General features: G+C 33.2%; 2 protein-coding genes across 11 annotated transcripts in view; one reads left to right on the top strand and one right to left on the bottom strand.

Annotated features, from left to right (window-relative positions):
* Positions 1–340: 340 nt before the first annotated feature.
* LOC125675832 (uncharacterized) lies at positions 341–12,029 on the bottom strand. Of its 6 annotated transcripts, none has more exons than XM_048913646.2 (7): positions 11,991–12,029; positions 10,725–10,864; positions 8,254–8,457; positions 7,796–7,903; positions 7,108–7,247; positions 6,578–6,672; positions 341–479 (listed from the first exon to the last, which is right to left on the bottom strand). In XM_048913646.2, the coding sequence occupies exons 1-7, from the start codon at positions 11,995–11,997 to the stop codon at positions 430–432; spliced, it is 744 nt and encodes a 247-aa protein (XP_048769603.2). In that variant the 5' UTR covers positions 11,998–12,029; the 3' UTR covers positions 341–429. The 6 variants fall into 6 exon arrangements, with proteins under 6 accessions (XP_048769603.2, XP_056014794.1, XP_048769601.2 ...); XM_056158819.1 differs by lacking the exon at positions 341–479 and adding an exon at positions 3,876–5,691 and having other exon boundaries at positions 7,108–7,210; positions 8,250–8,457; XM_048913644.2 differs by lacking the exon at positions 341–479 and adding an exon at positions 3,876–5,691.
* Positions 12,030–12,341: 312 nt separating this feature from the next.
* The window catches only part of LOC125675835 (multiple epidermal growth factor-like domains protein 10), a 23,389-nt gene continuing 13,849 nt past the window's right edge, over positions 12,342–21,881 (top strand). The window contains exons 1-5 of one of the 5 annotated variants that reach the window (XR_007370672.2): positions 12,342–12,581; positions 15,967–16,034; positions 19,246–19,301; positions 21,289–21,444; positions 21,606–21,692. Coding sequence is in view for 1 of the 5 variants with exons in the window: in XM_048913656.2 (XP_048769613.1) it covers positions 12,538–12,581; positions 19,246–19,301; positions 21,289–21,444; positions 21,606–21,692 (343 nt within the window). In the remaining 4 variants the exon portion in view is untranslated. Of the gene's footprint in view, positions 12,582–15,966; positions 16,035–19,245; positions 19,378–21,288; positions 21,874–21,881 lie in introns of all 5 variants that reach the window. The other 4 variants (XR_007370667.2, XR_008801195.1, XM_048913656.2 and 1 more) reach the window with 4 other exon arrangements.

The raw sequence follows: 21,881 nt of genomic DNA, 5'->3' as shown, positions 1-21,881 counted from the left end.
TCTTTTCTTTTTGTAAACAAAATCTTTAGTTAGTTAAGTGTAGAAATGCAGCTCTCTCTCTCTCTCTCTCTCTCTCTCTCTCTCTCTCTCTCTGTGTGTGTGTGTGTGTGTGTGTGTGTGTGTGTGTGTTTCCTATCACTAATTACCGTCTTTGTCCTTTTTTATTGTAAAGTCATGTAGTGCGAAGTACACTGAGATTCTAATCTGTATGATATTGTTGATTTTTCTCGGGGAACTTTATCTAGGCTGCGGATATTGTTACCCTCTTAGCATTCCAATTGATAACATTCAAAGACAGTAAAATAGCCGTATGTGTTTAGGCCCATAATGTCTCCCGACTAGATATACTGAATTTGCCCTTGTTGAATTCAACAACACATCAGAAATTCAACAACACATCAGAAATAGGAACTTCCTCGTGGATAAATTTTATAGGTAGAAGGAATATATTCTCATATCCCGTGACAAGATGTATCTGTCTGTAAACGAACCGGAAAAATACAATCATTAATTCATTTGGAAAGTCAAAATATTTTTCTAATATTTCTATACATGGTAATTATAATATACACATAAACATGAAGAATCCTAGATACTAATTTTGTGTAACATTAAACAATGATGTGAGCTATTGGAGCAAAGAGGCGATTATTACAAGGACCCGTGAAAAGCTCTGAAGGTTAATATAGTTTGTGGTGTTCACAATCTATAAAGCTGTAAAACAACCGGTGTAAATAGAGCTGCTGGAGCATTTCCGTGTTGGAGCTTTATTTGCGGAAACAATTACATGTTGTACAAATATGTAAATTTTCTGGTACAATATGGGTTATCTGTTTGATTTAAAGCAATACAAGCTGTAACTGACGGTATTTTCTCAACTATCAAATTATGCATCAAATAACACCTATCGGTATAACAGATAAAATACCCAAGATCTAAAGAAAAACTCAGCATAATAAACAAGGGAATATTGTTTGAAAGCATATCAACACAATGAGCGTTTCATAAAAACCGTCATTGCATCGTATACACGGACATGAGAACGATGATTGCCGAACACAATCGGGTTGCTGAGACAGTGGTCATACACATAGACGGAAATTGACGTGAGTAACTGCTCGTTTCGTTTGTTTTCAGATATTACATCGTTTCATAAATGACAATAAGTACTATAAGTGTAAGGAAGTGGTAATTACAGAAGTGTGCCACTCAAATGAAACTTTTATAGTGAATTTTCCATAAAATTGGCACAAATTGTTTACAAATCTGACCCGTGCTCAGTGCCTCTCTTTCACATTTTTCCTACCTGTTCACCGATGTCAATGCACATCGGAAATTGCGAGCAGGACGACATGACATTATGACAATGATTCATGAATCGATATTATTCTGCTGATTTGAAGGGTTTATTGCTTCAGGTTCACTCTGATTCTATAGCGTTATATGCACTACAATTATTTTAAATATTTGTTCTTTTATTTTACAATTTATTTACTGTTAGTTACAGCTTGTAATGCTTTAAACTGCACTTTAAAAAATAAACAAAAATATCGGGTTTTTTTTATTTCGACTTGATTGATTGTTCCATACATCTGTTGCAAAGGCAGTACACACTTTTCGTTTTACTCCTCAGATTAAATTATCAACACTACATGATATTTAGAATCCTATATTTCTATTCCTTTTATTTGTCAAAATTTCAAAAACCTTGATGTTTCTGTAATAGCGTTTATAAATGAGCAAAAGAATAAGAAATACCCAGAATTTGGTGTTTGGAAAGAAATGAAAAAAGTAAATATAATAAATGTGGTCCGGGAAATGTTAATAAAATGTCATATCTTTTTCAGAAAAAATATAGATTTGCTTATACGAGTAAGTATGTAAAGAATGGAGTATAAAACATCCAATTTTCATTGTGAGAGAGTGACTTTAATTTTGCACTACGGGAACACTTCATAGTCGAGTAGTTATATTCACTCCATGACAATGACACTTAACACTAGCCTTGTATTTAAATGAGTCATCGATAATACAGTTGTGGTTTTACCTAGGTCTATATTTCTATACTGGAGATAGAGAGATAACTCTTATCAGGACAAATACCAAGCTTGGTGATGTTTTGTCCCTTGTTAGTTACATTGCACTTTATAAAGAGAGAATAAAGGAATATTAATTGCAATTAAAATATAATGCTAGGAATGAATATCACAGGAAAAGCATTATGATGAAAGTATTCACTTCATTTCACAAACAAAACTACACCATATATACTTCAACAATTCAAAAAGGATCATACAAAACGTATATTATATATGAAATATTTTATATAAAACACGGAAATAGCAATGAACTCTTAAAAAGCATAACTGTCATCAGTGAAGAAATACTTGATATAAAGCACCGAATATTTCACCATATTTTATTTGGATATCCGCTTCCTCTCTTACTCGGGATTGAACTCCTATTTCCGTGCTTTATATAAAATATTTCAAATTCAATGTGTATCCTGTATGGTCATCTTGAGTGTACATTAAATAACTGTATCTCATTTCCATTCTCATTGACCGTGTAGCGTGTGACAGCGTGGCGAGAATTCCATCGTAATTGAAAGCAAGTTTTATACACTTGCCTAGAGAGTCGAGTGGTCTAGCGCACTGGTTAAATGCTGCTAGGTGATTTGTTCCGCAGTGTGTGCGTTCAACCCTAGGTAGGAGTGGAAGTGGGTATCCAAATAAATAAAGTGAACTTCTCTGTCCTTTATATTGAATATTTCTTCACTTAGGGCAGTCATGTTTATTTAAAAGTCCATTGATATCCCCCTGCTTTATATGAAATATTTCAAACGCAATCTTGTATTAATCTTGTATGATCCTTTGAAATGAACTGTATCTCATTTCCATTCTAAATGACCGTGTATCGTGTGACAGCGTGGCAAGAATTTCATCGTCATTGAAAACAAGTTCTTAGATTTGCCTATATGATCTGCCTATATATATCTATATCTATATATCTATCTATGTATGTATCTATCTATCTATCTATCTATCTACATACATACATACATACATACATATATATATATATATATATATATATATATATATATATATATATTGTTATTGGCCGAGTGGACTTACGCACTGGTTTTGACAGTCTTGCTAGGCGGTGGGTGCCGTAGGTCGCTGGTTCGACCCCGGGCTGGGGTGAAAATTTTCAGTACCTAGTTGTGATTATTTAGTGCTTTATATATTAATTGATTGATTAGCACATGTATCGTTTAGATCCTAGGGGTTAATGTAAGGTTGGGTGTTATAATTGTTTGTTTGTGCTTTCTATTAAATATTCTATACAATTGCATCGCAAGATCCACTCTCCTTATAAAAATATCTTAAACACTGAATGACACAGCGACTGTGTGAGATTGCATCAGTGTGTGTATAAGTAGCGCTTTAGGAACATAACAAAACTTCCTTTTAAGGGAAGTCGTTGTAGCCGAGTGGACTTATGCACTGGTTTGACAGTCTTGCTAGGCGGTGGGTGCCGTAGGTCGCTGGTTCGACCCCGGGCTGGGGTGAAAATTTTCAGTACCTAGTTGTGATTATTTAGTGCTTTATGTATATATATATATATATATATATATATATATATATATGAAAGGTGAAGATACGAACAGTGATCAATCTCATAAATCCTATAGTATGTGCCTAGGAAGAGTAAGCATTCCCTGTCGACCAGTCACACCCACCGTGAGCCCTATATCCTGATCAGATAAACACTAAAGTCTATCAACAATCAACATCCAAAGTATTTAATTGTAAATACGAGGTCAAATCATGATTGTTTATTTGATCCTCTCATAATTTACGATCTAGAGACTCATAAATATATAGTTTATTCAGCTTAAAAATCAATGTGTGACACATAATGATACAAATAGCATATTAAATGACAGGAACAGTGTAACATAAATACATGTATCCATTTCAAGTATGTACTTTCAATAAGACAAGAAATTCGAACTAATTAAACATATCATGGTTATAACAGTATCGTTGCATTGATTTGCACCTAAAGACAATTCATGGCAGCAAAAGTGCTTATTTCCAATGGGATCCTTAATGTAACAAAAATTAACAGCAAAAATAGGATAATAGAAAAATAAAAGGATGTATACACGATTTTGGCAAATACTTACAATCACAGCACCTTTTACAGATATTGCACGTATTAAAATAAACCGCATCAAGTTTGAAAAGTAAACTAACAACGTATTTTTTTAAAAAAAAACAATATATCACAGTTATAATGGTAGACAAAAGAACTCTCTTCATAACATATTAAATCAGCCATTGGGTGTTTAAAATAAAAAAAAATTATTTCTCATTAGTTTAATGTAAGCTGACAAATAGTTTCAATCTTTAATGGCAATTGTAACAATAGCTTTGATCTTGACATAGTTTGAGTGATGCTAATCTAATATTGAGACGATCTGCCAATTTGGTGTTACAGTATTCATCATATATATTTGTAAACATTCTCATCAGATAAACAGGGGCTTTCATTTGTACAATATTAAAAATATGGTTCAGTCTCATTTGTTTCACTCTCCTGTCAACTTTCAGCATATCCAAAGTATCAAACACACAGAAATTAACGGAATGCTTAGGGGATAAATTTAATGTTTACAATATTTTCAACTTTCAATTTAACATCAATGTGCAAACCAAGATATTGTATTTGATTTGAAACTTTGATAACATGCTCTTTTAAGACAATAGAGAAGTCATTTACTTAGTTTTCTTTTATGGCCAAATAACATTTATAAAATGGATATATGTGAACAAAGATTAAAAACTCGACAAAAAATACATCAAGTCCAATAATATCATTTTAAACTGCTACATGTAACACCAACGTAGAATATCTTCCATGGACATTTTTTATCCATAAGTTTTACTTACTGCGTTATATAAACAAACAAAATTGATTTACGTTTTCTTTCGCGAAAATCCTGCATATAGACGACGTTTCAGGACGCCATATTGTAATGGTGTTGGCGGTTACCTGACCCCACAACGAGTAATCAATGCCTGTCAGGGACTGGGACAATACTAATAGTTTATTTGTCAGACATCCCGCTATAAAGAAAATTGTTTTAAGGGTTATATCTTCTTTTGAGCTTCTGGTTCCATCCTCCAGTCCTTAATACCCAACTAACGCTACATGGGAGTATCCTCTACATTGAAGTTAGAACTTTGTCATTTTTTTAATGCACGATGACGTACAGAAAGGTTTCACAAAGTACTCAGGTGACATTATTAAATGAATGGAAATAAAACGGGGCGTTATAAATGTTTTATCTAATATCTTTTTTGTAAACCCGTAAAACATTTCATATAATGCATCCATTACATCATTAGATGTATAATGAATGAAAAGGGTATCAGTTGAATCATTTTCCACTGAAACATTTTATGCCAGCGGGGGATATTTCCATGATGTATAAAGAACCCCTTAACATATCTTTAGATTTTACACGTGATTATGTTGATAGTTGCCGCACATAGCACCTTCCAGACCCTAACATAGCGTGTGATATATTCCCCTGTGCTCGTTCTTTTGTTTCTATACTTCTGAACTCTTTTCTGTCCATTTCTAGAAGCACTCCATTCGCCCCCAGTGTTGTATCCTCTAGAAAGGAAATTATCAACTTTAAGAAAGTTAGCTTCTGAATATTAAAGTCATAAGAATGTAAGGTCCATATCTATTATTTCCAAATGTATACATAATGAATTACAAAAGCGGGATCTGGGTGGTTCTTAATTAATGATATGACTTCTAATAATATTTGAATTTTCTGCACTAAAGGATATGAAATCAACAGTTTCAAACATACGTTTGCAACAATTTGCAGTTTACCACTTTTGTATCCACATAACTTATTTTTCAAAATAGCATGTCAAAAATAGCACAGAAAATGTTTCGACAATCACTAGTTTACATTTACATATCTTCGCTTGGTCTCCCTATACTGTTTAACTTTACAGAACATTGAATGATATCAAATGAAAAATTAGTGTCTTCGAGTTATCTTGTACCACAATTAATTTTCTTATGTTCTTTTTTTCCGCAGAGAACCGAGAATCTAAATTACATGTAAATCATTGAGCTCCAATTTCAAAAAGCATAATACCACGATCAATCGTTTCATGTCAAACGTTTGCCCACGTCACTCTAATAAATCCATTCTTCCTCCATTTAATCGTTTTAAGAATATTGAATCACGATTAGTAATTAATAATAATATATCATCATACAGATTTTCAAGTGTCATGTGGGTCACTCATTTTTATGAAGCATAATAAAAATGAAATTTTGAACTCCGTTTCTTCGCGAATAGTCGAGGTAACACTATTTACCATTATAGATGGATAGATAGATAGATAGGTAGATAGATAGATAGATAGATAGATAGATAGATAGATAGATAAGCATGTAAGAACATCCCAGTGTAAACAGTTGGATTATAGACATGAAGTTATTTAATAAAGTTTTTCTTTCAGATGTATGATATTACCATTTTGACAGCGACTTCTACAGATCCAGCAGCTAACACATCCTACGACAAACGTGACGACGAGAAACGCGGGAACGCCAATCCAAAGTGAAAGACTGCAATAAGAATAGAAACAGCCAATAAAAATATAAATCAATATACTCGTATGTGTCATATGATTCAGTTATAAGTATTCTTATTTATTTCTTTTGTAATATTATTTTCTATCACCTATCTATAATTGTTAGAATTATCTTTTGTTTATTGTGAAGTGGTGAAAGAAAAATCAAATGTACATGGTCAACTTTTCATGACATTTAGCCTTCAATGGTTCTCATGCATACATAAATCTTGATTTCATTTTTATTCAAATTAAAGAAATGGTATTGATATCTGAAACCAAATTCGAAATTATCAATATCAGAATGAAAGCAATCTTGAAGATATCCTGTATTTGGCAAATTTAAACAAGTGTGTTAATATGGAAGACAATTAACATATGTGTAGACACACAGAATTGACTTTAATCTATATATGAGAACATTACATACATATTCAAGGGCTGTTCCTTTTTAACATCATTGTTTTCATCAGTCGAATTATCATCGTTCCCTTTGGTAGATAGCACAGAATGGAATTGAAAGCATTCTTGATCTAAAGCAAAATAGAATAGGAAAGCAGATCTGTTAGCCTAAAAGTCAAAAATAGCACGGATGCATGATTGATTTAAAACTGAATATTCCAATTTCAGATACTACACACAAATTTGAGGTTTGTATCAAATGCATTGCTTTATAAAGTGAAATAGAATAATTTGGATGCCATGGCATTGCATTAACCAGCAAATTTCACAAGTATGCAATAAACGCGACCTTTAAAAATCAAACTTTTGTTGACAATTTCAATCATACCGCGACGCGGTTCATCAATTCATATTTCTCATATGGCTTGTTGTTTTCTGATTTTTAGTTTAAATAAAGCTGACAAAAATTGAACGTATACATTATTTACAACCATGTAAATGTATGTATCCATGTATGCATGCATGTATGTATGTATTTATGTAGATATGTACATGTATGTATACATATGGCATCTTAGAGACTTGTCATTTACAACAAACTGTTATTATTGACCATGAATAAAAGGTAGCAAAAGTGTTTATAGATGTGAATGGTTGTAGATTGTATGACATTACATAGATATATATCGCTGGAGTTGTAAATTGTATGACCTTACATAGATATATGTCGCTGGAGTTATACAGATATGGACATGCTGTACACTTGTTCTCATAATGCTCTTGTAAAAACGCTCCACCGTAGGAAAATTCAGTGCATTTCCTCCCTGAAAAGTAAACAAAAAATGAAAGTCATTAAAAGTTAGATTCGAAGCAAATCAGATATGCATTTTGATTCTGAAATGGTATAATTATTTAGCGTCATAAAACGAGATAATTCAGACATTCGCTAATGCGGTCCCATTACAATTATACCCAAATGGATTTAGATTTTCATAATTATTAGATATCTTTCATCTTACGGGATCAGCCTATTGAAATATCATTTTCATTTCGTGACCATCTGTTGGTCTGATCCCCTATCATGTTTTGTACATTTTTCACCATTTTCAATGAATAGCATCTTTTATCTCTACATTATTGTTCATTTAATTGATCCCAACTCGACGTTACCTACGATGACCCTTTCTTCTGCACAAAGTTCAATCGTTGCATTTCCCCATACGTTAAGAACGCAGTGGTATTTAAAGTTGTCTGTAGACGTGCAATTTTGGGGATGATCGTGGCATTTCATTTTTTTAGCTCTCATTGTCCACTCTTCTTTATTTCTTGGACATGACATAGTTTCTCGAACCGTCTGTCGGGATGGTGAGCATGGGATCTATCAATGGTTTTTATTCAATATAAATCTTTAACATTACTTGTTCTTGATTATTCGATTTTGAATATTTTATTTTAAATAATCAACAACCCACCACGTATTTTATACATGCATACGGGAGGGGATAATCAAAGTTTTGACACTTTTATACAATCCTTCTGTCTGTTTTTGCTCCAATCAACTTACAAGCATAAATAGAAATTGAATTCTTTTTTAGATAATTGTATTTCAAAATAAAAATGTAAAATAGATATTCGTGATTTTCTCTTTGAAATGATGCATACAATTTGTTTTGAAAAACACCAATTTGCAAACCGTGTTCTGGATATGATAAGTTTTTTAATCGAGACAGATTATTTTTCAGTATAAAAAATTATTTTTCACGGGTTTTAACAATCTCAATTAAATGTAACCTTTCACAAATTCTATCGTCGTTATTATGATCTAATTTACTAATACAACATATCACTAGGTTGAATACTGTCTGACATGTAACATACAAATTGTTTAGTCGTTATTATGATCTAATTCACTAATACAACATATCGCTAGGTTGAATACTGTCTGACATGTAACATACAAATTGTTTAGTCGTTATTATGATCTAATTCACTAATACAACATATCGCTAGGTTGAATACTGTCTGACATGTAACATACAGATTGTTTAGTCGTTATTATGATCTAATTCACTAATACAACATATCGCTAGGTTGAATACTGTCTGACATGTAACATACAAATTGTTTATTAATTCTTTACATACTATTAATACGGATTAATGAGTTTGCGTGTTCGCGATATATGGCCCATGGTGGTTGTGACCGGTCGACAGGTGATGCTTGCTCCTTTTGTATATCCAGGGATTCGTATTTATCTAACTTTTAAGTTGTATCCTTTATATGAATTATAAAATTTATCTTTCGTTATCATTTCGTTATATTCTGAATCACCTTTTGGTGGAGCACATGTTTACCTATGTACTATTTTTCTACCAAAGTTGTAAGTAATACATGTCGACAGAATATGCAAATTTGAGATGTAAATAAATGTGTGGTTTATATTTGCCATCCTCTCAAACCACGGTCCGGAGTTCGCATGCATATATCTCGAAATGGAGAAGTTCGTACATTGTGACCATGGTTTGCAAAGGTATTTTCTAAAGCAATGTATGCTCATATTTGTCAACTTTGGAAAATGAGGAAAATCACAATTTTCATTAATGGTTTGACCTTGCTTTTACATACATGTATGTAAATTGAAATATGCGATATATTAATTAAAACCATGATATGGGCGATTACACTGTAACTAATGATGTAAAACTTGTACGGTATCAATTTTGATGCACCAGATGCGCATTTCGACAAATTTCTCTTCAGTGATGCTCAACTGAAATGTTTGAAATCCGAAATAACAATAAACTTGCCAGAACTATTTTAGGGAAAAAGAGAGTGCCAAAATGTGGAGTCAAATTCGTCTAAGGATAAGAGCCTCTGGTGTGTTCAGGGGTCCGGGTTTGACCATCTATCTATTTTGTATTGCTTATAGGAGTTATGAGATTGATCATTGTTCGTTATTATCACCTTGCATGAGGGAGATAATCCTTAATTTTGAAACGAATTTCTAAATTTTATCACAGCAATTAAATATACATCCGTGTTTTCAAGTTAGTAACGAAGTACTTTTTGTGATCTACAGTAGTGTTCATGATGAATGGGATTATATAGCAGTATTCCATTATCACCTGCATATGATGTTTCTTTCTCTCAATTGATTTAATACGCAATAGTTTGTTCTGCATATGATCAGTTTTTAAATCGAGGTAGGTTACTGACAAACAAGTTGATGGTGCAGAGGTTTCAACAGTCCCGTTTAAAATAAGCATTTCACAAATTATATGTTCGCTATAAAAATTTTGTTTGACAATATAACCTATCATTTGGTCTAATGCTGTCATACCGATTGTTGGGCCGTTCATGCTACACTGATTTTGGTTACGGATAACACCGTTTACCTGATCAAGATACAGGGCTCATGGCGGGCGTGACGGTCGACAGGGGATGCTTACTCCTCCAAGGTACCTGACCCTACCTCTGATATCTCCAGTGACTGTGTTTGCCCAACTCTCTATTTTGTATTGCTTATATATAGGACTTTTGAGATTGATCACTGTTCGTTTCGTTATCTTCAAGTTTCATTTTAAATATATGACCCATATCCTACCGTAGTCTTCACATGCATATCAAATAAATATTATACAATACATTTTCTTTTGGAAGACCATGACTTCCGTTCTCAATCAGAGAAACTGACATTGTTGACATTGTTGCTGATATTACCAATATGATGTGCACACGTGTATACGTAGGTCGCCACTCCATTATGTAATCCTTGATTCTCGTATCTAAAAAAGAATTATCTCACCATAAACAGTTGTATTTGACAAATGCTTATCAAAATTCATGTGAAATCCTCAATAAATGATATTTTGTATATTGTCAAACTTTAATTCTTTATGACAAAACATGATGATACTCTTGAGTATATTCATTTTCTTTTGTAACTTGAACGTTCCAGATGACTAATTTTGATTACAGATGTCTGTTCTGTACTCATGTGAAATGTTTGTCCAAAATATGAAAACTTGGGGAAAAGTCGAGTAATTATGTTCTCATATTTTAGGATCAATAGAAATGTTCGGTAAATAACATTCCAGATTCCTTGAGATATAGTAAACTTAATTTATGAACCTAAAAACCAATTCATACCTATTTCATACACGTAATTCTTTAAGCGTATCAGAGGAAATGTTACTTTGTAACACAATATACATGTATACGAAAATTATTTGCTTGAATGAAATACCCAGCACTACAAAAGAGCAGCACAGCAATCTAATAAACATCGTCGTGTTTTCGTGTCTTGCCACTTGTACTCCTGGTTCGCAATTTTGACCAAATAATCCTTTTAATGAATCTTGGCGTTTTATATCCTTTATATAGTATTCGGTACAGTTGATATACATGAGACTTGAACCAGTATGATACATTCTTATTAATTGATTTGGATTGTCATGATATTTACATGTAGCATGTTTCTCTGAGAATCGAACTTTTAACCAAACACAAAGCGAACTTCAATAAACATTCATATTAATAATTTTCCTTAAACCTAAAAATTCAAAACTGGTAACGAGAAATAAAATGTGAGAAAACCCCGGTTATTCTGCGGTAGAAATCACTTCCATTCTTCTTTTCTTCATATGAATTAGCAGAATTATCTTTTTTGACTCATTGGGTTTTATTTTTAAATATTCATAGAGGGAAATCCTTGCAGATTTGTTTTACTTATATTTTATCGTTTTAACTAGTGATTTGTACATGTATATTGCAAAGCAGATCGAAAACCACCAATAACAAGTATTTATATAACGAATCAAAACGTCGTATAGGTATGCTATTGCTATGTAGATAGTTTGATAAGTAAACAACGGGTATAACAACAAGACTTAGATTAACAGTCGTACTTACTAGACATAAACGTCCCCGTCCAAAAATAAACTACTTTATCGTCACACATGTACATTTATATCTATTTATTGGTCTTTATTTTTAGATACGGGCGATTTAAAGCAATTACGTCATGCCCATTGAAATTTAAATGTAGGAAGTACAGTCCTATTCATAAACGATGAGTCATCCGACGTCACATCGCTACTAACCATTCCTATATTTGGTAGTTACTTATCTCTTTCACAATGAATTGACATTTTCCATTGGATTTAATTGGTATACATTGTGAAAGAAATGTATGTCTTGCATTTAGAAGATATTACGAAATAACAATATAACTATGGTGTGATGCTATTTAGTAATTTAAAGAAACATGTGAGAGTAAAAGCCCTTTTGAAAAATCCAGAATTTATTTCAAACTGATTGTATACATGAATTGAACAATTCACATAATTCAGGCGGGATAAAAATTGCACTCCCACATTAGTTTGGCGTGAATCCTTAACCTCTGGTATATCCTGGGGTCCGTGTTAGAAGATTTTCGAGTCTAAAATATAGTTTTGTTATGGTTGATAACGATGAAATTTGCCATGCTCAGCGAAATAAAAGGTAAGCTTCAAGTTGAGGAATTCCGGAACAGCATCGCGTAAATCCGAAGACCTGTGGTATGATTTCTAAAAATATTTCTCCCTTACCTTAAAAGCTTTAAGATGAAGGTTTCGGATGGTACCCTTTTTTTTCTCTTAATCATTTATGAATTATTATTTTTAATTCCCTAGATGATGGGTTAACCGAACCTGTCATCTTTACTAAGTTATTATCATTATAGTTGTTTTTCCTGAAATTGATTTATTCCTTTATCCTTTCTACGGGTTAGGTTTTCTTTTGAATTGACTTTTTTATTAATCAAGAGCTAAGACGAAATTGATTTCTGGCCGTGTTTTGACAGTTTCTATTTTAATGATATATGTTGAATTAATACCTGTGTGGATGAATAGTGTGTGCAATGAATATAGTGTGTACACTTTTTTTTTTGAAAAACATTTTAGCTGACTTTTTAGCACTCTCAGCCGAAAATGTAAATAGTGCCAAAAGCACAGTGCATTGTGACGTAAAAAACAACTTGGCAGCGATTCAAATCACAATCTAGCCAGATTTGTGACGTAATTTTGTTTTTACAATTTTACAACGATTTAGTTCCCATCTTGCGACTGTTAATAATAGTTTCTATTAGTTTTGGTACAATAACACCCCTTGTTAGTAAAACTTAATAAGATAAGATAAAATTGATTTGAATACAAAATAATGATTGCATTTATACATGTAATTATAAATCATTTGGAAAAGCAATCTTTTATTTTATACATATTTGTTAAATCTTATTAAGAAAGTATCAATTTTATTAGGCCTATGTAGAATATTAGTAGCATACATGTACATGTATGCTATATTACAACTTCGAATATTTTAAGATGTCTAAAACTAGGTATGAAAGATAGGGATTGATTTTGTTGATTTTTTTACAGTACGATATTTGTATGCCTTTTCCCAGTATATACCCCCTTTCGTAACGTAAAGATCACATGTAAACGATCACGTGTAGCATGTAAACATTAGTATGGGAATACACCAAAACAATGCTGTTCATGTCAATTTATCAAACTTCATTTTAAGATTATCTATTGAAATATGATCGATTTTTATTGGTTCGAATTCATCCCAGCCTGTCCACGACCGCAATCGATTGAACTGCCATTCCATACACTGTGTATGTCATTGAGACTGTTCACCCACTTAGTTACTTATCTAGAAGACTGTTTACGTGCTTTTGATATAAATATAACTTTTGTTCGTCGATAATTATTATCCTTGTCGTATTACAAACAATTTCAAATGAGTGTAGTTCATGTAACAAACGATAGTTTTACAGTCGACTATCTCACTATCGTCACCGAATGAAATTAAAAATCCGAATTACATGTATAATGATCACATAAATTGATAAAAATGTTATTATATTTCTTTATATCATATCTGTACTACACAAAAAGGTAACATACGCATTAATTTATTATTTGTCGCGCATATATGTAATCTTAGTATTAAATATGTGTGATACGTAATTTTTTCCGGAAATGTCAGATTTCATAATTTCACCATGTGCACAGGGAAGGCGATTGATGAAGGGCCCTTTCTATTATTAATCGAAGTATTTCGTTTAACACGTATATTTGTGTTGCCCCCAAATGACTTCGATAGGTAAAAGTGTGTCATCTTCTACTTTATTTTTATTGATTTTACTAGGCGAAATGTATATACTAAGCGTACCTTCTCCTTGGTTTGGGACGATTTACGCTTTTTATTAACCGCTTAAATCAATTGCAATTCAAAAAAAATTTCATTGTGTTTAGAACTTTAAAATGAAGAGAGGTATGCGTTTACTTCCTACCTTATTTTGTGGGCAGGCAATATTTTTATGCTTAGTAGTTTTTTTTTTACATATGTGTATGCAATAGGAGTCAACCTACGATACAACTTCCTTCTTGTTAAACCCCTTATCAGATTTTTTTTTTATTTTTTGTATACATGTATGTAAAAAGGGGTCATCTAGTCATTTGCAGTATATGACCTTATTTTACTTGGGTTTTAATTACCCCTTTTCTGTATATACTTTTCGTCATTTACTAAATAAATGGCATTCTCTATTCTCAAATTTGCTTTATTTTCCTGCAAAAAAAACTAACTCAGTCCACTTGGCAAGTTGATTTGAGCTAGGGAACATAATCTTGTTTACGTATTGTTTGTGTAGAAGTAGAATATCTTCGTAAATATGTTTAGCATGGAAACATACGGAGGTGAAAACGAGCAGAAAACTGTGTTTCACAAAAATGTAATAGAAAGTGTTCTTGACTTAAGCATATTTTACATGGTGTGGGTCATAAGTTTTTTTAGTCATGTGATGCATATCATCGGGGAAAACCATGACCAGGCTGCATATTGACAATAAGTTAATGATAGGTTTTGCTATTCTAATGCTTATTTCATTGTGACTATATTCTATGCCGTATGAAACTCGAACAACCTTACATTCTGTATTCTAGTCAAGGAAGTAGAGTACATTTTTAACTACAGAATTCTCTCCGTATATACATAGATAATACAGTTGAATACTTCCGGTAGTTTCTGCTATTTTAAAGCAATCTTTGAAATCTTACAAATGCTGGCGCTGTTAAGTTTAAAAAGAGAAAATGTGAAATAGTAATTTAATCACAACGTTCTCATTTTGTTTTCCTAAATACAAGCGGAACTAGCAAAGATGCTGTTAAATAAGTAAGTGCAAAAATCTCAACTCACGTAAATAAGTTTTAAAGATATTGTTTGGTCAATATGGTTACTCTTAAATAATGATTGATAACTACTTAATTATAACAAAAACGAATCATCCATGATTGAAAACAACACAGCTATGCCTGCTGCCCAATCCCGTTCACTTATAAGTGAATAAAATAGTGTTTGAATTAAAAATAAAAACAACACATTTGCGATGTAAATATGTGTTTAAAAGTCTGAGTATGCATCAAAAAACAAAATAGAGAGTTGGGCAAGCACGAAATCCTGGATATTCCAGAGGTAGGATCATTATTTAGGAAGAGCAAACGTCCTCTGTCGTCGGTCACATCCGCCCTATATCTCGATCATGTAAACGGAGTATTCCGTAGTTGAAATCGATACCCAAAGCTTGCCCTGCGTGTGATCAGATTTTATATCGAGACAGGCTAGTGACAAACAAATTGATATTACAGGGGTTTCAACAGTCTCGTTTATAGTCAGCATTTCGCAAATTATATGACCTTAGTCGCTATAATGATCTAGTTTGACAAATCAACCTGTGACTAGGTCAAATGCTGTCTGACGTGTTTCATACCGATTGTTAGGCCGTTCTTGAAACATTGATTTTGACTACAGATTACTCCGTTTACCTAATCTGTTATAGGGCTCACGGTGTGTGTGACCAGTCAACCTGGGATGCTTATTCCTCCTAGAAATCTGATCTCACCTCTGGTATGTAAAACTTATATGGTACCAATTCTGATGCACCAGATGCGCATTTCGACAAATAATGTTTCTTCAGTGATGCTCAACCGAAATGTTTGAAATCCGAAATAACAATGAAGTTTTAGAGCTATTAAAGCCAAAAACAGCGTGCCAAAAAAAGTGGAGTCAAATTCGTCTAAGGATAAGAGCTATGCATGAGGGAGATAATCCTTAATTTTGAAATGAATTTCTAAATTTTATAACAGCAATTAAATATACATCCGTATTTTCAAGCTAGTAACGAAGTACTTATCTACTTAGTATATCCAGGGGTCATTGTGTACCCATCTCTACTTTGTATTCCTTATAGTAGTTATGAGACTGATAATCTTAACCTTTCTTACAGTGGTTCGGCATTAATCATATCTCATCATATGCTATTTTTGTTTTATCCATTATCACTCATTCCTTGTATCCATACACGTTTTTTATATCCAAATCATAATTATCTATTCTAGTTCTACGTCTTAATTGCGATATGGACGAGATATTTCCATTCTTAATCACAAAACCATTCAAATTATAATAAAGGTTTTGTGTTTTACTTTAATAGATAACAAAAAAATAATACATGAATCTTGCTTTACGTCAAGAAGATACCATGTAATAGATTTGTTTTCGTCGGCATAAAACTTTCATCTACAAACAGCTGAACAGCTGTAATCCATATTCACTTTGCTGCATTCGATATTCACCGATATAATTAGGGTAACACGATTTGACAATTGGAAACTTCCGTAATCAACAGGAAATAATCAACACATTAACACCAGCAATACAAAATTAATTATATGTACATCTAAACAGTTGATTTTAAAAACAATGCGTAACTGCAATACTTTCAGGGCTACATTTATTTTTTGAAAGTTAATTTCCAATATGTCTCCTGCTTGTTTACATATAATTTTCTTTTTGTGTGTTGGAGTAAATATTATCAATTCACAGAAAGGGCCTTGCATCAACGAACAGTAAGCTTTTATAATTATGCATACGGCACACAGTCAAGAGAATGTCGGTAGAAACCCATTCTTTGTCTATATTAGGAATCACGTGAAATTTCATCTTATAAGCTTGATAAAAATAGTTGCAAATCCAATCCGTCGCGAAAAATATCGGTTACCTATATCCTTGATATCTTAAATGTAAATCATTCTGGTCTTTACTTTTTTAAATCCACATTGGTTTATATTGTTATATTATGAAGATAATATAGAAATACAAAATCCTTTAAATACAATTGTGTAAAAGTAGATCACTTCCAAATTAGTTGCAATTTTGGAGAATCTAAAAGGTCGATGTGCATCCTCCGTCTTAAATCGTACAGACATGTCTCTACATGGTAACAGTATAATGTCCATGTTAAGCATCAAATCCACTGCTAAAATATTAAATAGTCTAAACGAGTTCCAACGAAAAATACACGGAGATTGTAATATAAAATATTTTGTTTAAAAATTGAAACAAAGTTAAGAAACTATTCAAATCCAGTGCTCCCTTTTAGGAAAGCAGTAATATTATATAAGAGTACAAACGAATTTTAGAAACATTATTTTATGAAATATCCATATTTTGTTTTTCAATATTGGATGTGCCATGTTCAAATTGCAGCAGAACTTCAAATAAATCATTTAAAAATCAACAGGTGCATTTCAAAAGATCTTAAACTTTCACGTGCTACAACATGTATATCGAGGAAGTACAGAAAAAGAATATAAAGACCAGGTCTTTCTATTAAAAGATTATAGAAACAGGGAGCAGCGTTCTCAAACATATTTGGATGAAGTTTAAAATTTCAAAACTTAAGCATTATTTATTCCCAAATAGATTGCAGCATGTGTACTTCAAACTTATCGTAGTTTAATTGTCAAAATATTGTTCAATACAGAACATTCCTGCGGCTTTCCCCTGAGTTCAAATCAGGACGAACTTGGGACCTAAAAGCAACCAAAAGACTCCTTCTCTCTCAGATCTTTTCCATGCCCCTCTGATTTGAAATCTTTAATCCGCCCATGCTTATAAGGGAACTTGCATTGAATATAAATTGATTAATAAAAGATTTAAGTACCGTCACGATGGAATGCAAATGTAGTTATGAATATCATTAGATTTTGAGTTTCAATAGACTGCAGAAACCGAACATGCTTCAGAAATGTGCTTAAATGTGACATGTAGTTTTGGATAGAATATAATGCCAAGGCATATGCGGGATCTATGTCACATGATGATGGTAATATTATCTGTCGGACTGGATGTACTGTTTATGTCTGCTACTCTGATTTTCACATTGCAGATTTTATTCGACACAATATCCCAAAATGTACATGCATGAAAGGTGAATATAACGAACAGTGATCGATCTCATAACTCCTATAAGCAATACAAATAAATATTTGGGCAAACACGGACCCCTGGACACACCAGAGGTGGGATCAGGTGCCTAGAAGCAGTAAGCATCCCCTGTCGACCGGTCACACCCACCGTGGGCCCTATATCCTGATCAGGTCAACGGAGTTATCCGTAGTCAAAATCAGTGTGCCCAAGAACGGCCTAACATTCGGTATGAAACACCTTAGACAGCATTTGACCCAATGATAGGTTGTATTGACGAGCTAGATCGTTATAACGACCATAAACCATAAAATTCAGAACTTCTATACATGGTACTAACAGAATCATGCACACTATCTAACACAACCACAGATATAGCGGCCACTCGTGAGACTGATAATGATGCCAAAACGTATACGAGTTTGACTTTACACTACAAACCGTACTTACTTTTAAACTTATTCTAGTCTGTTCGGTCATCCAGTTTGAATGTTCTAAGAGGAACATTTTCATGTTTAGACGAACAATACTTAATTTCGGGCAAGATTTGTATGAGCTTATACATGTCAACTAAAGCAATGTCGAATAAATTCATTTTTATTGTCAACACATTTTATTGACTACACTTATTGTACCCACGATATCTCCAGTTTTATTCATTGGATTAATAATAAAATACTGGATTATTGTACATCTTTTCGTGTGCTCCTCACGAAGTGATTATGAATAGCAATAGCATTAATAATATCAACAATATTGATGCTTCTCACATATACAATTCTGCACATAAGCATGTCTGTATTGTTAGAAGATAGTTTTCGAAAATGTTTACAACATATTCTAATTTCAGTCCACACGGTTGCTGCCCACAGACTGTATGGAATGAAACTCTGGGGATATGTGCTGGTACGAGAGACAATGATTATGTTCTTCATTTACTTCGCATGATTTTAAAGTGATTCCCAAGAGCTCTCCAGAACACGTGAGTCTCCTGCGTCTCGCGTTTGTGATGACCCCCGAGTAGTGGCAACGGTCGGAATTCTTAAAGTCTACAGTACAATCATATATCTGACCTGTCAACTTTTGATGTGCTTCGTCAAATTATCAAACCCCAAACAAGAATAACACATCAATTCTATGTTTCGTTATGTCATATAATTATTGAATGCAAGGTGAAGATAACGAACAGTGATCAATCTCATAACTCCTACAAGCAATACAAAATAGATAGTTGGGCAAACACGGACCCCTGGACACACCAGAGGTGGGATCAGGTGCCTAGGAGGAGTAAGCATCCCCTGTTGATCGGTCACACCCGCCGTGAGCCCTATATCCTGATCAGGTAAACGGAGTTATCCGCAGTCAAATCAGTGTGCCAAGAACGGCTTAACAATCGGTATGAAACACGTCAGACAGCATTTGACCCAATGCGAGGTTGTATTGACGAACTAGATCGTTATAACGACCATAGAATTTGCGAAATGCTGACTTCAATCGAGACTGTTGAAATCCCTGTACCATCAAGTTGTTTGTCAGTAGCTTACCTCGATTTAAAAACTGACTATACCCAGAACAAGCTCTTGCATATCGAATCAGTTGAGATATATAAACACCATATGCAGGTGATAATGGAATATTGCTACATAAATGTGGGAAGTTGACGATGGAGAAGCTGAAATCATCCCGTTTGTCATACAGTTGAGTTGTCAGTTTGCCGTTAATGTCTACTTTCAATAAAATATCTAAGTATGAAGCAGAAGTGGACGACTCTGTGGTGTCCTTTATTTCCTTTATTTCGAATATGATAGAGACAACATTGCTTGATATCTGGCTTGGAAGTTAAAAATCTTTTACCGTCCTCATACTCTCACTCAACCATGTTTGTTTTGAGTACAACTCTGAGCAAGCTCTAAAGCATACTCAAAACACCTTGATCATGTATTCGATTTGAGTATGAGAACAATCCTATAAAAGTTTATAACCTTCACTTTTGATTGAGCACGGATATCAGGTTTTAATATGACAACGTGCTCAAATACTCTTATAACATCTAGGCCTGACGTTAAACATAAAGATTAGAAGATTGCAAATAACAAGTGTCACCACATCATTTAATGATGCCATGATTCATATATTGAACTTCTCCACCATAAAACGAAGTTATTCCATCATTTAATGAAGTTTTCCCATTATATAATGAATGTACCACATCGTATATTCAATTTACCCCATCATGAAAAGATAACGAACTGTAATCAATCTCATAACCTCCTATAAGATATAGAGAGTTGGGCAAATGGAGACCCCTGGATACACCAGAGGTGGGGCCAGGTGCTTAGAAGGACTAAGCATACCCTGTCAAACGGTAACAACCGCCTTTAGCCCTATATCTTGATCGGGTAAACGGAGTTATCCGTAGTCAAAATCAGAGTGCCAAGAACGACCTAACAATCAGTATGAAACAACTCAGACAAGATTTAATGGGATGAAGGTATCACATATAGTTTGAATTTACCACATCAGATAAAAGGCATACCACATCATATAACGACATTACCACATGATACTACATCAGATATTAACTGTACCGTAGACAGCGTGACTTTGAGACACGTATATAAATCAATCAGCTATCTCTTAACATGGTAAGGCCCTTGTACTTGGCATATTCGAATGAAGTTTACATTTATCTCATGTCTTAGTTCACCCATGTACAGAATAAAACCAATATTCTGATTTCTGAGTGTTGTACTGCAGTTTGGTCTCTTCGACGCTAAATTCAGATGGAATGCTTTATATATCAATCAATTCATCTTTCGTTATTATCAATTTTATTGTAAAGTACTTGGGATAAATATTTATTTGTTAATTCATTTCATTGCTATCGTTAAAGCCTGTGAACCTGGATACATAGGAGGATACTGCAATGAGTCCTGCGAGTATCCATACCATGGGTGGAATTGTAGAAAGATGTGTTCGTGCAATCGCTCCATGTGTCATTATTTGACGGGATGCCAGTCCTTAGAAATTTCTACAGCGAGCAACAAAAGTAGTTTTCTGAACACGATATCTAACATACCTGATTACTTTATCAATCCGCATATATCACTTTTCTAGGTCAACAGAAACAATAAATGTGCATTTTTAATAGATTATCATAATAGTTATATTATTTCATTATCATTGCATGTATTATTATCCCTATTATAGATGCACCAGACATGGAATTGCTTTTGAATGTTACAGTATTGACGACAAAGTTAGAAGTGGTAACGAGAAATAATGCAAACTATTTAGGTAATTGTTACAAACAACACATTCCCCATTGATATATGTTTAGATTATTTTAAACGTGTCTATGGTGTAAACATGTCTATTAAATCATGTAATTCGTGTCACTTTCAACAACGAAATAAGTGGTTAGCCATGTTGAGATTACACGGACACAATGGTGGACAACACAAAACTACAATTGTAGGTAAACGA

Source organism: Ostrea edulis, chromosome 3, assembly GCF_947568905.1.
Source record: "Ostrea edulis chromosome 3, xbOstEdul1.1, whole genome shotgun sequence".
In the NCBI taxonomy this organism is placed as follows: domain Eukaryota; kingdom Metazoa; phylum Mollusca; class Bivalvia; order Ostreida; family Ostreidae; genus Ostrea; species Ostrea edulis.
The sequence above is the reverse complement of the archived record's forward strand: the minus strand, read 5'-3'. Positions and strand labels throughout refer to the sequence as shown.